The 12,860-nt window shown below is 31.8% G+C and overlaps 1 protein-coding gene across 1 annotated transcript in view; it reads left to right on the forward strand.

Moving 5' to 3' along the window:
• LOC107436640 (uncharacterized PE-PGRS family protein PE_PGRS46) overlaps positions 1-12,860 on the forward strand; it is a gene marked incomplete in the record, with an annotated part of 97,979 nt that overhangs the window by 72,224 nt on the left and 12,895 nt on the right. The window contains 3 exon segments of the mRNA XM_071183039.1: positions 5,841-5,882; positions 6,876-6,902; positions 10,110-10,148. Of these exon segments, the coding sequence (XP_071039140.1) occupies positions 5,841-5,882; positions 6,876-6,902; positions 10,110-10,148 (108 nt within the window).

Raw genomic sequence — 12,860 nt, forward strand, 5'->3', positions numbered from 1 at the left:
GTATATATATATATATGTGTGTGTGTGTGTGTGTGTGTGTGTGCGTGTTACCGTGAATGATCGAAATCAAGAGAATGTCGACTATCTGTAGTAAATGTCAATAATCATATAGTCGCTTTGATGTATGTCCGAAATATTTGTTATACCAGGTTTGATATTATTTTAGTCGTTGATATTATTATATTTATTTTGTATTTTAATATCTGTTGAGGACAGATTAGGAGAAGCATCAGTGTCCGGAGTGGCGGCTAAATGTATACCGGGCAGTGGCACGTGACCTTAAAAAGCATTGAAGTAGGGCATACCGGGCAAATTTGTACCGGAAAGTTGCATTTAACTTGACCAAGTATATATTTCGGACATTTACCAAAACTATGTGATCGTCAACATTCACCGGTGGAAGTCAACAGTTACTAATTTTGGTCATTCCCAGTATATTCAACTACAACATATATAAGTATATCCAACTGCCATATTTTTTACACAGATTTGGCTCACAACTGCTACATTTTAGCAAAATATTTAAGAAAATTTTTAGAGTGGTAGATAATTAGGAACTAAAGCTTTCAAAATGTTTGGTAATTTTGCCAATTTTTTGAATGCCTCACCACGAATGAGCTGCAACGAATTGGAGTTTCATATGCATTTTTGAATTATATTTATGTAATGGCGTGGTAAATGATATTAAATCAAAACTATTAAACAAAGACTCATATGTTAAAACATAAACTTAGCTACCAATCGAAGAAATTTTGTCATATAGAGTAAAGAGTTGGCTGCTCTCTCTCTGAGTATAAGAAATGAAATAAGTGGTAGACACTATTCTCTAAAAGCAAAAGAAACATTCCTCAAATATAAATAATTTATAAAGATCTAAATCCTTATTTTATGTAAATGCAAGTGAAAATGATACATGGTATAAAATGAACTGTTTCCAGTAAAATAATATTCTTAATCATTTTTCTTAAACATAAAAAAAAGAAACAGTGATGCGGTATTTCTCTTTATTTAACCATCTTAAGATTTCACTATGAAATTTGTTTTAAAATTATATTATATCCCCCATAAAATATTTTTCTTTAAGCAAGTATTGACATGTTAATAAGTAAACTTTATAATCAAAATAATAACAATAGATTTAAGTTTTAGTGTTCTTATTCGTCGATTAGATGTTCACTTCTAGTGGGAATCGCGGGGCTTTTGCTTACAAGCCTATTTTTCTATATACCTCTCTTAAGCATAATTATCACAGCCAAGCACAAAGCCTTGTTTTTAAAGGTTACATTTTTTAACAGCCGTGGGGGGGGAAACAACACTCAACTTTGAATCGGAACTCGTGAACTCGCGTACTCAACTCGTGAATCGGAAGGTTAGAACCTTCCGACTCACAGTCAATAAGAAGGAGCCGTGAATCGGAAGGTTAGAACCTTCCGATTCACAGTCAATAAGAAGGAGCCGTGAATCGGAAGGTTAGAACCTTCCGACTCACAATCAATAAGAACGAGCCGTGATGGCTAAGGGGATAAAGAGTTCGCATTTCAATGAGGAGAACCGTGTTCGAATTCCAGCGATGGCTGGTTTATTCGAATTCCATACCTGGATCGCACCGACCACAGTGCTGACGTAAAATTTCTTCAGCGGTAGACAGATCAATGGGTTAGAATCCCCTTGCCGTCAGGCTAACCGTGGGGTGTTTTCGCGGTTTTTCTCTCCATGTAACTGAAATGCGGACCAGTTTCATAAAAATGTTTTCCACGAAAGCAAACTTCCTCCAATACCTGATCAAGAAATTCCCTTGTCTTCTGGATAGGGTTCAAAATTACAAGGCTATGTTGCACATTAGTAGTCGTGAACCTAAACAAATTGGGTTTGTTGTTCAACGATGGTTATAAAATAAAGTCAATAAGGGAGAGACGTGGTTTCTCAGGTTATAATGAGTTCACCTCCCGATATGGTGACTGGTTGCGAATCCCAGTGGTGGCTGGTCGATACGAGTTCAGCACCCGGCTCGCACTGACCATAGTGCTGACTATAAATATCCTCAGTGGTCATGATTTAGAGTCCCCTTGCCGTCAGACTAACCGTGGGATGTTTTCGTGCTTTTCTTCTCCATGTAACTGTAAATACGAATCCTCAGAAAGTTATCCGCGAAATCAAATTTCTCCAAATATTTGATTCAGGAGTTTCCTTGCCTTCTGGATTAGGTTCAAAATTACAAGGCTACTGAGTTAAAAATTGGTCGACGTAAACTCAAAAAAAAAAATTGGTTGGCTGTTCAACGATGGTCATGAAATCAACACGAGGCTTAACAGTTTGCTACATATACAAGCCTGCTGTCAGGACCCCCAATTTCTTACCAGTGTTTATTTGCCTTTTTACTAAGTTATCCTGATTATAACATTGTTTTTTTAAAAAATAAAACTGTTGTCTTATTTAAATGTAAATGTATAACATTGTTTTAATTTAGTTCCAATTGTTGGACCCGGTGAGTTTTTTTCCCTCATTCTCTTAAAATCGTATCTTTCTCTTTTCAGCAGTGTATGAATTTCGTTAACCCATCTATATTCTCTCATGTGACACCATAAACTCGGGTATTTCTCTTCGATTGGCAACACTATATTTATTATTCATTTTGTTAGGTGGTTTTAAGTAATAATTTAAGTAGCGTTGAATAGTTAGTAATAATTTAAGCATTTATTTAGGACAATTAGATTAGATTAATTTTAGATTAATTTTTGATCCAATCTAAAATGTCTATAGAAATTTTAAAAAATAAACGGTGCTATGGTGCCGCCATATTGTCATGCCAATTACTGGAGATAGAGCTTGTCTTTTTCGAGCAATACCGTATATATTACACTATATTCAAGCTACGGATTAAGAGTTGCGCATTAAAAGTACTAGATTTTATTTCAGTTAAGATCTGGTTACTTAATCGAGTGAAAGAGCTTCGAACAATCTTCCTGAATTTCATCCTTTATATTATTAATTCTTCTTAAAATCACGTCCTTGTTCACCACAAATGTTAAGAGACTCTATCAGAAAGAGCAATATTCTGTCGTTCTCTACTAAAACCTACTACTTAACTAAAACAAAATTATTCTGACTCCATTTTTACAAAAAATAAGAAACATAGCACTTTATTTCAACACAAAAATTTGTTCTATAATATCACCATAGCAACCGATAATACAAACTCTAACTTACAGTTCACATATACTCAAATAAAAAAATAAATCAAAATCTAGCTTACAACTTACATACACTTAAATAACAAATAAATAAAATCTAGTACATTTAACAGTGCGTGTGGAAGAAGTACAGCGCAGGTTGTGTTTGCTATCTTATCTTAAGACAGAGATGCATATAAATTTAACTTTTCAACTGCCTACTGTGACGAAATGTCCAGAAATCATACTCATGGTTGTTGTGTGATTTAGTGGAATAATTTTATTATATAAGTTCATATTTTGATTCTATTATTTAAATCAAAATACAAAGACAATTATAAAACGATGGCAATTATAAAAATAGCATATTATTCGCAAAAAAGCATCAATTGATATTACGACGGAGTCCTCGAAAAACAGCCATACGGGTTGAAGAATTGGAATATTTAAGTATAGTTGTTCTGTGCATTCGACTTGGTTACCATTAAAGTTTTTATGCTGTACCAGATAATTTCGAAAAACGAGCAAACTGGTCACCAAAAGGGACTGGTATATTTCGTATACTGTTCCTCCTTATAGAGAAACATGCAAATTGCTCATTGCCCATTTCGGAGACAGACTACAAGCTGAGTACTTACAAAATCAGCTAGAATGGTGCTAAGGCTTATTTTCCAGCAGTTCAATTAGGAATCTGAATTCTGATTTTTAAAATTCAAAACCAGAAATTCGATCCTAAGATAACGATAATGAGTTTATGGGTTTTAGTAACGTGGCTTGAGTTATATGGATGGATTATATTATGACAGGGTGGGCGAACCAATGGCATGCGGGCCATTTATGGCACGCGACACAATATTTTGGTCACACCACCGATCACAAAGTTCACTATGAAGCATAACAAAAATTAAATTAAAATTCACAAAAAAACAATTATTAACAAAAGAATTAACAATTAATGCCGAAAAAAAAACAATTAATAACCGTAAAAAAACAAGCTAACAATAAGTGACCACCAAAAAAAAATTAACAGTCTTGCTTAAGCTAACATCTTACAACCTAATACAAGTTATTTGCCATCGAATCTGCAACAACAGAAGTCACACTGATGTTACTTTAAGTTGAATTACGCGTATAACTGAGACATTGCAAAATGATTTTTTTTTCATACTGAATAAAGAGTTTTGAGTTGACACTATTTTGTATTATTATTTCCCAATAATCACGAAGTCAAAATTATTTGACGGCACGTCTATGACCTCATTAAACAATTTTTTTGAGAAAATGGCGCGTTGGTGCATAAAGGTTCGCCACCCCTGTATTATGACAATGAGAAAAAATATTGTGTTGACTGTCGGAAATGTGTAATTTCAAATTTATTAGAGACATGTGAAAAATCGAATGCAAAACACACGTCTGATCTGATTTAAATTTCATTCAGGGGGTATTCTTAGACATATGTTCGTCGGAAATGTGCTGAAAGTATTGTCTTTAAACTTGTCAGATAGAATTTAGAGTTCACTCATGTTATGTTAGAGTAAATTTAGAGAGCATTTTTTTGTTTCGCTTTATTTAATAAAGGAAACAAGGCAAGAAGTTTTAGTAAAAAATTTGCTTTTGTTTTTCAAATGTATTTGGTATACAAAAGAGTTTTTTTTCTTCTTAGATTGCATTGATGTTTTGAATCTGTAAACCCTTATTAAGGATATTTAAAATTATTTATTTCTTAAGAAAATGTGAATGCAAGCTTTTTTTGTTTACTTTTTTATAACTTCTGTTACATTTTTGTTTTCAGTTGGTAAGTAAAAGTTTTTTTTTTTTAACTGTAAGCTTTTTGGAATGGGAGGACACAAAATATTTAACTGTGACAACATTTGAGGTAAAGCTCTTTTTTGTTTTAATTACAAGATTGTTTTAAAAAATTAGGATTTTAGTGCCAAAAATTAGTTAATAAGAATATGACTAAGACAAAGTTTTAAACATTCTGATCTAAGGAAAAGATATTTTGATGCTTGGGCCATTCAGTTTACAAAGACGTAAAAACAATTCAACGGCGTGTTCCAAGATGTCAGGAGGGCATTCAATGAATTCATCCCCTGTAAGATCGCAAATTTTCCCCCTTTCAACGTTATAAATTGTTAAGTTTTCATTTAAAGTAATGAAAGCATTTAAAGTAATGAAAACTAACCACATAACATGAGATCTCACAGTACTTTGAGAGGATGACTACTGCGAAAAACTCATAAAGGTTTTGACTTCAAGCTAGAAACCATTTATACTGGAGAATACAAATAAATTATAAAAAAATCATATTTAATTAAATATAACTGGAGTTGTCAGAAGTGGAACCGGCTTTTGTCCTTGCACAGTCAACAACGACGTAAAAAAGATTCTTGGGACTCGTCCGAAGATGCCATGCCTGCTTTTGATATCTACCACAGTGACCTCAACAAGCCGTATGAGATCTCATGTTTTTCGTGATTTCCCCCCATTCAATGTTATTTGTGGCACCGTCTTCCAAGGTCAGTTTTCTCATTCTTGTTTTCTTTTATCATTCCTTTGAAATTGCCGGTCGTCTTTTGGAACACTCCGTATTTTTATTAAAAATAATTCAAATAGTTCTATGCATTTTTTTTAAGGAATTGATTATTGATACTGGTATTTTTCCTTTAGTTGGAGATTTAGCTGGAGATTTAAATCTCAACCTAGGGGGAGGTGAGTTATTTTGAGTTTAAATCCTTTTCCTTAACCTTATGCTTACTTCTGGCACAACAGATGATCCAGAATAGCAGGTGTTTTATGTACCGTAGGCAAAAGGATAATTTTGCACTGCTTATTTTTTCAATTCCTACTATTAGTTCACCAATCAATATCTTGTTCAAATTTTCAATCGTTAATAAAATACTTTTTATTTATCCACTTAAGCTCAAATACATTTTATTGAATTTGTAGTGGATGACACTGGATGTTAATACAGTTTTTTAAAAAATTATTTCATTAATTAAACAGTGATGAGCGAAAAGCGAAATGGAACTTTCAGATTGGCTAAGCGGTAGACATTTTTTTGAATTTTACGATAAGCTATTCAGTTTTTCACATGTTTTAAAAATAACATCAGTGATAATTTCTAACTTATAGCTCTATTTGAACAAAAAGATAGTTTATTGTGCACATTTAAATATTAAATTATTTTATATTCGCTGTATCTGATAAATTCAATAAAGAACATTACGTGGTAGCACGTGTGGTCACCAAATTTATGCTTTTATAGTTGTCTGATACCACGCGCCTTTTTTTTTTTTTACATTCCTACTATTAGTTTACACTCTCCCTATATATATTTATATACCTTGTTCAAATTTTCAATCGTTAATAAAATACTTTTTATTCATCCTTTAAAGTTTAAATGGATTTTTTAAAACTTCGATGACATTTGATGTTAATACAGATTTTTCAAATATTAATTCAATAATTAATTTTAGTTTTATATTGGAGAAAAAATTGTAATTATTTAATAAAAAGTAACTAAAATAAAATTTTACTTTGTTGACCTAAGTAGAAATTGAGTTAAATTTATTTTATATTACTTGCTTTGAGTTCAAATAAGCAAAAGAGATTAAAGAAGAAAATTATTTTAAAGAAGATTTTATAATGATTGATTTGATTAATTGGTTAGGTTATGAAATGCATATTTGTATATGATTGCAGGTGATAAAGGATCTGGTGCAGCTGGAAGTAAGTATTTTTTATCACTTAAGAGGCATTAGGTTTCTATTTGTTTTATGAGTGAGTGTGATGCTATTATTGGCCTTCCAGATTTCCTAGCTTTTAAAATTTCTTTAATTTCATACATTTAATTTTTTTAACATTCTTAATCTAATTATAATGAAATTAAATCAATTATTTAATTTTTATCACTTTTCATAAAAATGAATTCCTTTTTTTTCTTTTCTTAATGCATCGGCTAATTTTTTAATTGAATTCAATTTTTTTAATTCTATACTCATTAATTCAGCTCCGCGACTTTTCGAATATAAAAATCTATTTTTAACTTCATTTTTCTTCAAGCTGCTTTATTTCTCTGTTTACAAAAACGTTTCGGTTGCAGAGTTTTATTAAACATTCACAGTTTTTTTTTGGTGATTAAGCTATTGCCAGATTTTCTAAAATTTATATTAACAACAATAACACGGGGTTGGTTTTGTTTTTGCCAGCATTATCTTTCGATTGCTCTCCAACTTCGAATCTCTTCCTATTCTCCTAAGTATCCGTCTGTGACTATTCATTCACTGGTAATTTATTTTATTGGCTTAATTTATTTTTATTGGCTTAATTTATTTTTATTGGCAATTTAAATTTATTGGCTTTAGGATTGGTGGGGATTTTGATGTCATATAACCCCTCAGTCTGACCGTTAAAAGTGACACACAATTGTTGCATAAAAATGAATATGTGTTCGTCTCGTAAAGAGATGACTTATTATTTTATTTGATTGATTTATTATGTTTTAGAATTTTAAATGTGGCCATATTTGCTTTGTTCAACTTTAAAAACGCTCCACAATAAATAAGGAATTTTTCAAAAAATAAAGGTGAAATATCCTTCCTTTAATAGATAGGTAAGATGCAAAAGAATTCTGCCACTATTCCAAAACCGTTCGCTGTACTATATCCTTTCTTCATAAGAAGAGTATACTAAGTATTGTAAGAAACGTACTTGTACTAATAACTTGTACGAAAAAGTAACACGGATCAATCAAGGGGAAAAAAATATAGTGATCAAATGGTGTTTTCTACAGTTTATTTAACACTTCAAATTAATAATGTTTTTGATCTAATTACTATACCTACATTGTAAAACATTTTATTGCATAATAACACTAAAAATAGTGGCAACCATTTTACAAGAAAAGTTTAATGAAACCTCAGAGATAAGAAAACCTCTAGGTACTTTATTTACGTCGCACAAGAGCTGCACAATGAACTAATGGTGACGATCTGGGAAACATCCCTGAAAATGATCCGAAGGCATACCTTCGCAATTTTGATCCTCTGCAGAGGGGATGGCTCCCCTGCTTTGATAGTTCGACTACCTGCACGCGAAGTCGAGTCCTGTCTTGTAGAACAATTTAACGAGGACCTATACAGTGCACCCTCGGTCCCTACATAGGCTGATCCGTGGTCACCCACTCGCTTTACTGACCACAGCCAGTAATGCTTGACTTTGGTGTTCTATGATTAGTCCCCTGCGGGACAAGAACACCTCTAAATCAGGGACAGTTGTTGGTGTAGTGAAACAACAGGAATGCTCTTTTATTCTACTTTAGTTCTGAAGTAGTTAGCATCATGTTTGCTTTTTAGTAAAATAAAAATTTACTATAGCAATGAGATACGATATACATGAGAGTTTGTAAAATAATTTTTGCGGTACGATTAAAATCAGCAACAGTTAGTTTAGGATGCACACAAACACACTCACTTATTCTTAAAATAAATAATTTGTAAATCAAGTATTTTCCCAGTATACACTTTTAAACAGATCCGAACTATGTTTAAGAGAACAGTAGCAAATATTATAAAATTATAAACATTATAAGACTATTTCATAAAATTAAGTTGTTAAAAAAATAAATTGAAATTATCCTTATACAAACCCAATTAAAAACGAGCTTCCATTTTGGTACGGCAAGCTTTTGTTTTTGTAAATTAAAAAAAAAAGCGTGTAAGACAACAACAAATTCCTCGCTATTTCATACACGAATGTTTCTACTATCTACTGACAATACCCAAAGTATGCCAACATTAGAGTTTCCGAAAATGAAAATAATTCATGATTGGTGTGAATGCGCGTGTGTTTGATTTGAGTATTCTTCATTATTAAAATGGATATGTAAGCTTGGTTAAATGCTATCTTGAGATAAAACTTTCCTTTCAAAAATTGTCTTGAAGCTATTTGGACCAAAGATTTTAGTGTGTACATTGTAAAAAATTGTGGGGTAAAATCTTTATGCATTATAGGATGAACTACCCTAAAAGGAAAAAAAAATCAATCTTTAAATTAAACTACAAACCAAGTATTGATATGCACTTCGATAATGGGGAAAGCTTACCCCAAGTCTCGGCTGAGTGCTAGAGCTCACACGCAGAGGTCCGGAGTTCTATTGTTTGACCAAGAAGGTTAACACAGCCTTTCATCTTTTCAGTGGGCCGATAAAATGAGTAATAAACATGCTTGGGAATTAAACTTGGCTCCGCGTTCGTCTGGTCACAAACCGAAGCAACTGTTCTTGCACTACAGAGCCCTAGGTCAAAAAACTACTAGAATGACACAGTAGACCATGGCTCTCCTTGAGCTGTCGTGCCACTGAGTTTCAATTAGTATTAGCATAAATTTGCATGTACCAATTTAGAGTCGATTTTGCGACGTAGTGAATTTAATTTCTTTGAAGAAATTCGCTAATTTTAACTTTAATTGATACTTTTGAATGCCGAAGCCTGGAATAATCTGGAATGACTCTCGAAAGAGTATAATCTCCTTCACAACAAAATTCTAATTGATGTGAATAACTAAACTACACTGAAATCAGTGGCGCGACAGACGATAGCGAACCAAGGCCTACTGTACCCATCTAAATTTTATTGACGTTGGGCTCTGCTGTGCAGGAGAAGAAATGTTCCGCTTGGGTAGTCAGCCGAGCGCGAAACTCCCCAAGCATGCTTGGTTCTCATTTTATTGACTCAATAAATGGATGGAAGGCTGAGTCAACCTTTCATTTCCCAGCGGAAGGATCGAACCCTGGACCTGTGACACGAGAACGCGACGCGCTACCACTCAGTCACCGGGCTTAACAGATGTGAGTAGCAATATGATCAAAATTTGCAAATCATAGTTCGTTGTTGAAATAATACTATTTTAATTATGCAATTAACTATATTTATTTAGGTAATGATGCTGGTGTGGTAGGAGGACTATTGGGCGGAAGTGAGTAATATTTATAACTCGAAAATATGGACATTTTAATTTGCCGTGTATGAAATATTTTAAATTATTAACTCATTAACCTAAAACATGAACATACGAGAGGTGGGAGATGTAGAAGAACTTACTCTCATTAAATAAGTAAAAAAAAAAAAGATAATTGCCTTTCCAAGCTAACTACTCTTGTTTTTACATATTTAAGCTACCAGACACCCTTTTCTCCCAAACAATTAAAGTATTTGTGAGATATTAATAAAAATCAGCGTTGATACATTTAAGATTGATATTTCACTTCACAACATCAATGCCCGAACTTCGCAATATTGATACACTGAAAAAATGCATAGATACAATTATAAATTGTCACACATTGAATCCCTCGAACTCTTTTGAAAGAGATTACACCTCTTTCATGTCTTATTAATTATTTAGAAGCGTAAGAGGGAGAAAACGGGGGGTTGAATTCTGGAGTTTTTAGATAAATGAAAAATACGAAAAAAATTAGTACCAAATTGCGTAAAAAAATACCCAATTTTTAATGGTTTTCGTTACAAGTTTTAGTCAGCAAAGCCCTTCAACAATCAAATGTGTTAACATTTGATTGTTGGAGGGCTTGCGGGATATATTAAAAATGTTCATTCCTCCATGTAATCAAAAGAATTTTAAAGATATAAACATTCTGTTTCCCGATTCCAAATTAGATTCATGGTTAGAAATAGTTTGCGAAGGGATAAGGGTAGGGGTATGTTGCGTCTCTAGAAGATCTGAGGAAAATGTAATATTTAAAACAAATTAACTAAGTTTTATCACATTTCATTTTACTGTTTCAATTGGACAATACATATGTAGATACGCAAGAATATTAGAGATGCCAACTTGCATCGCTCTGTAAGACTTTGGTGACTTTTTTAAAGAGTTATCCTCTCTCTCTCTCTCTCTCTATATATATATATGTATATTTATTTTTAAAATTAAACATCAGAAAAAGTTTTATTTTTAATTAAGACCAGAGTACATCAACTATTCGGTATTTAGGCTATATGGCGATTATAGTTATATAATATATTGCATTTTGAAGAATATAAAAAAATATTTCAATTTCTTGAATGTTAAGTAGGGCTGAATATTTCCTCATTCAATAATCGGATAGATTTACTTTCAAATGCTATAAACAGACGACTATATTTGAAAATAATAAGTATAACTTTTTTTTACATAAAACTATACAATAAAGAATATTTTTAAATAAAACAATGCCCTGAAAAGCTTCAAAAAAATTATGGACTAGGCTCGCCTAAAATGAACTTAAACTTGCACAATTTTAAAAATGATACACATTCATTCAAATTATTAGAGAAAAAAATACCGACTCAGCTCTACCTATGACGGTATTCAATTACAGACAAACAGGAAAAGTTGAGATTTTGCTTTGAATTTGGAGTCATAAAAAAGAAGAAGAAAAGTCATTTATAATGTAAATTAACAATGTTATTTAGAAAAATAAACATTAATTAAATAGCAGAATAAATTAAGAAATTTATAGCACTTACCCTAAACTTTAAGAACTGCGAGAGAAACCAAGCACCCTCAAATCAATGTGTTTTTTCTTACAATTTACTTTATTTCAAAATAGATAGACGAGCTCCATTATTTTTAAAAATAATATCAACATAGAGAGTATGAAATATATATGGTAGATTTATAATTATTTAAAAAATTTGAAGATTGCTTGGTGACTCATGTCCAATAATAAACGAACCGAAATAATAAAGACTCACCTTGATTTTTAAAGTAACAGTCAAGAATGAAACTAGTAACAGATTTACAAAAATCGACACTCACACTCACCTGGTCGATGGGACAGCCGGAACTGACCAAGATGTTTTGGGACTGGGCCAAAAGGACTTGCAACAATTTTTCTTTAACATCATTAGCGCTATGAAGCTTAGGTCGGCTATATAATGAGAGACAATCCAAAAATTACAAAACATAATTATTGAAAACAAAATAAAGAAAAACTTATTTAATAAATATCATGAATACCAACCTCCATTTTTTAAAATGTAGAATATTCACTACAAAACAGCAGAAGAAATTACTTAAAATGCAGAAAATTTTACGCACTTTTTATTCCTTGTTCAAAGAATCAATAATAGTTATTGAATATCAGAATATAATGTTTTAATACGATCTGCGCAAATAAATCTGAAGATCAAATACTTTTTGTACTACTAGATGCTTAGCATTGTATACTTTGTGAACAAAGCTAAAGCACGTCTGAGTCATCATACAATAAAACAAACATTTTCAAAATGCAAAAGAGTTGGCATCAATGAATATAGATTTTTAATTTCAACATTTAAGGTACGAACATAAAAATTTCCTTCATTTAAAACAGAATAACTAAAGGCTGACAATCCCTAACAAAAAACTTTTATTTATACGAATATTTAACAATCCCATTTGTTTCAACGAGTACGCAAATTACAATAATAACTGAAATAATCCAAGGGAAAAAGTACCAAAAGGTAATAGAATGTTTAGTTATTGTGAAAGTATAACATTTTTGTAAAGTGTAAGAATAGCATCGTTCCTAATTTAGCTTCAAACTAATATTCGCTCTATAAAATGAATAACTTAAAATTAAAAAAATATTTTTTTGTTTTAAATTTCTCACACACTAACACTAAAAAAAAAAACTTGATACAGGGATTG

This window comes from Parasteatoda tepidariorum, chromosome 7 (genome assembly GCF_043381705.1).
Source record: "Parasteatoda tepidariorum isolate YZ-2023 chromosome 7, CAS_Ptep_4.0, whole genome shotgun sequence".
In the NCBI taxonomy this organism is placed as follows: domain Eukaryota; kingdom Metazoa; phylum Arthropoda; class Arachnida; order Araneae; family Theridiidae; genus Parasteatoda; species Parasteatoda tepidariorum.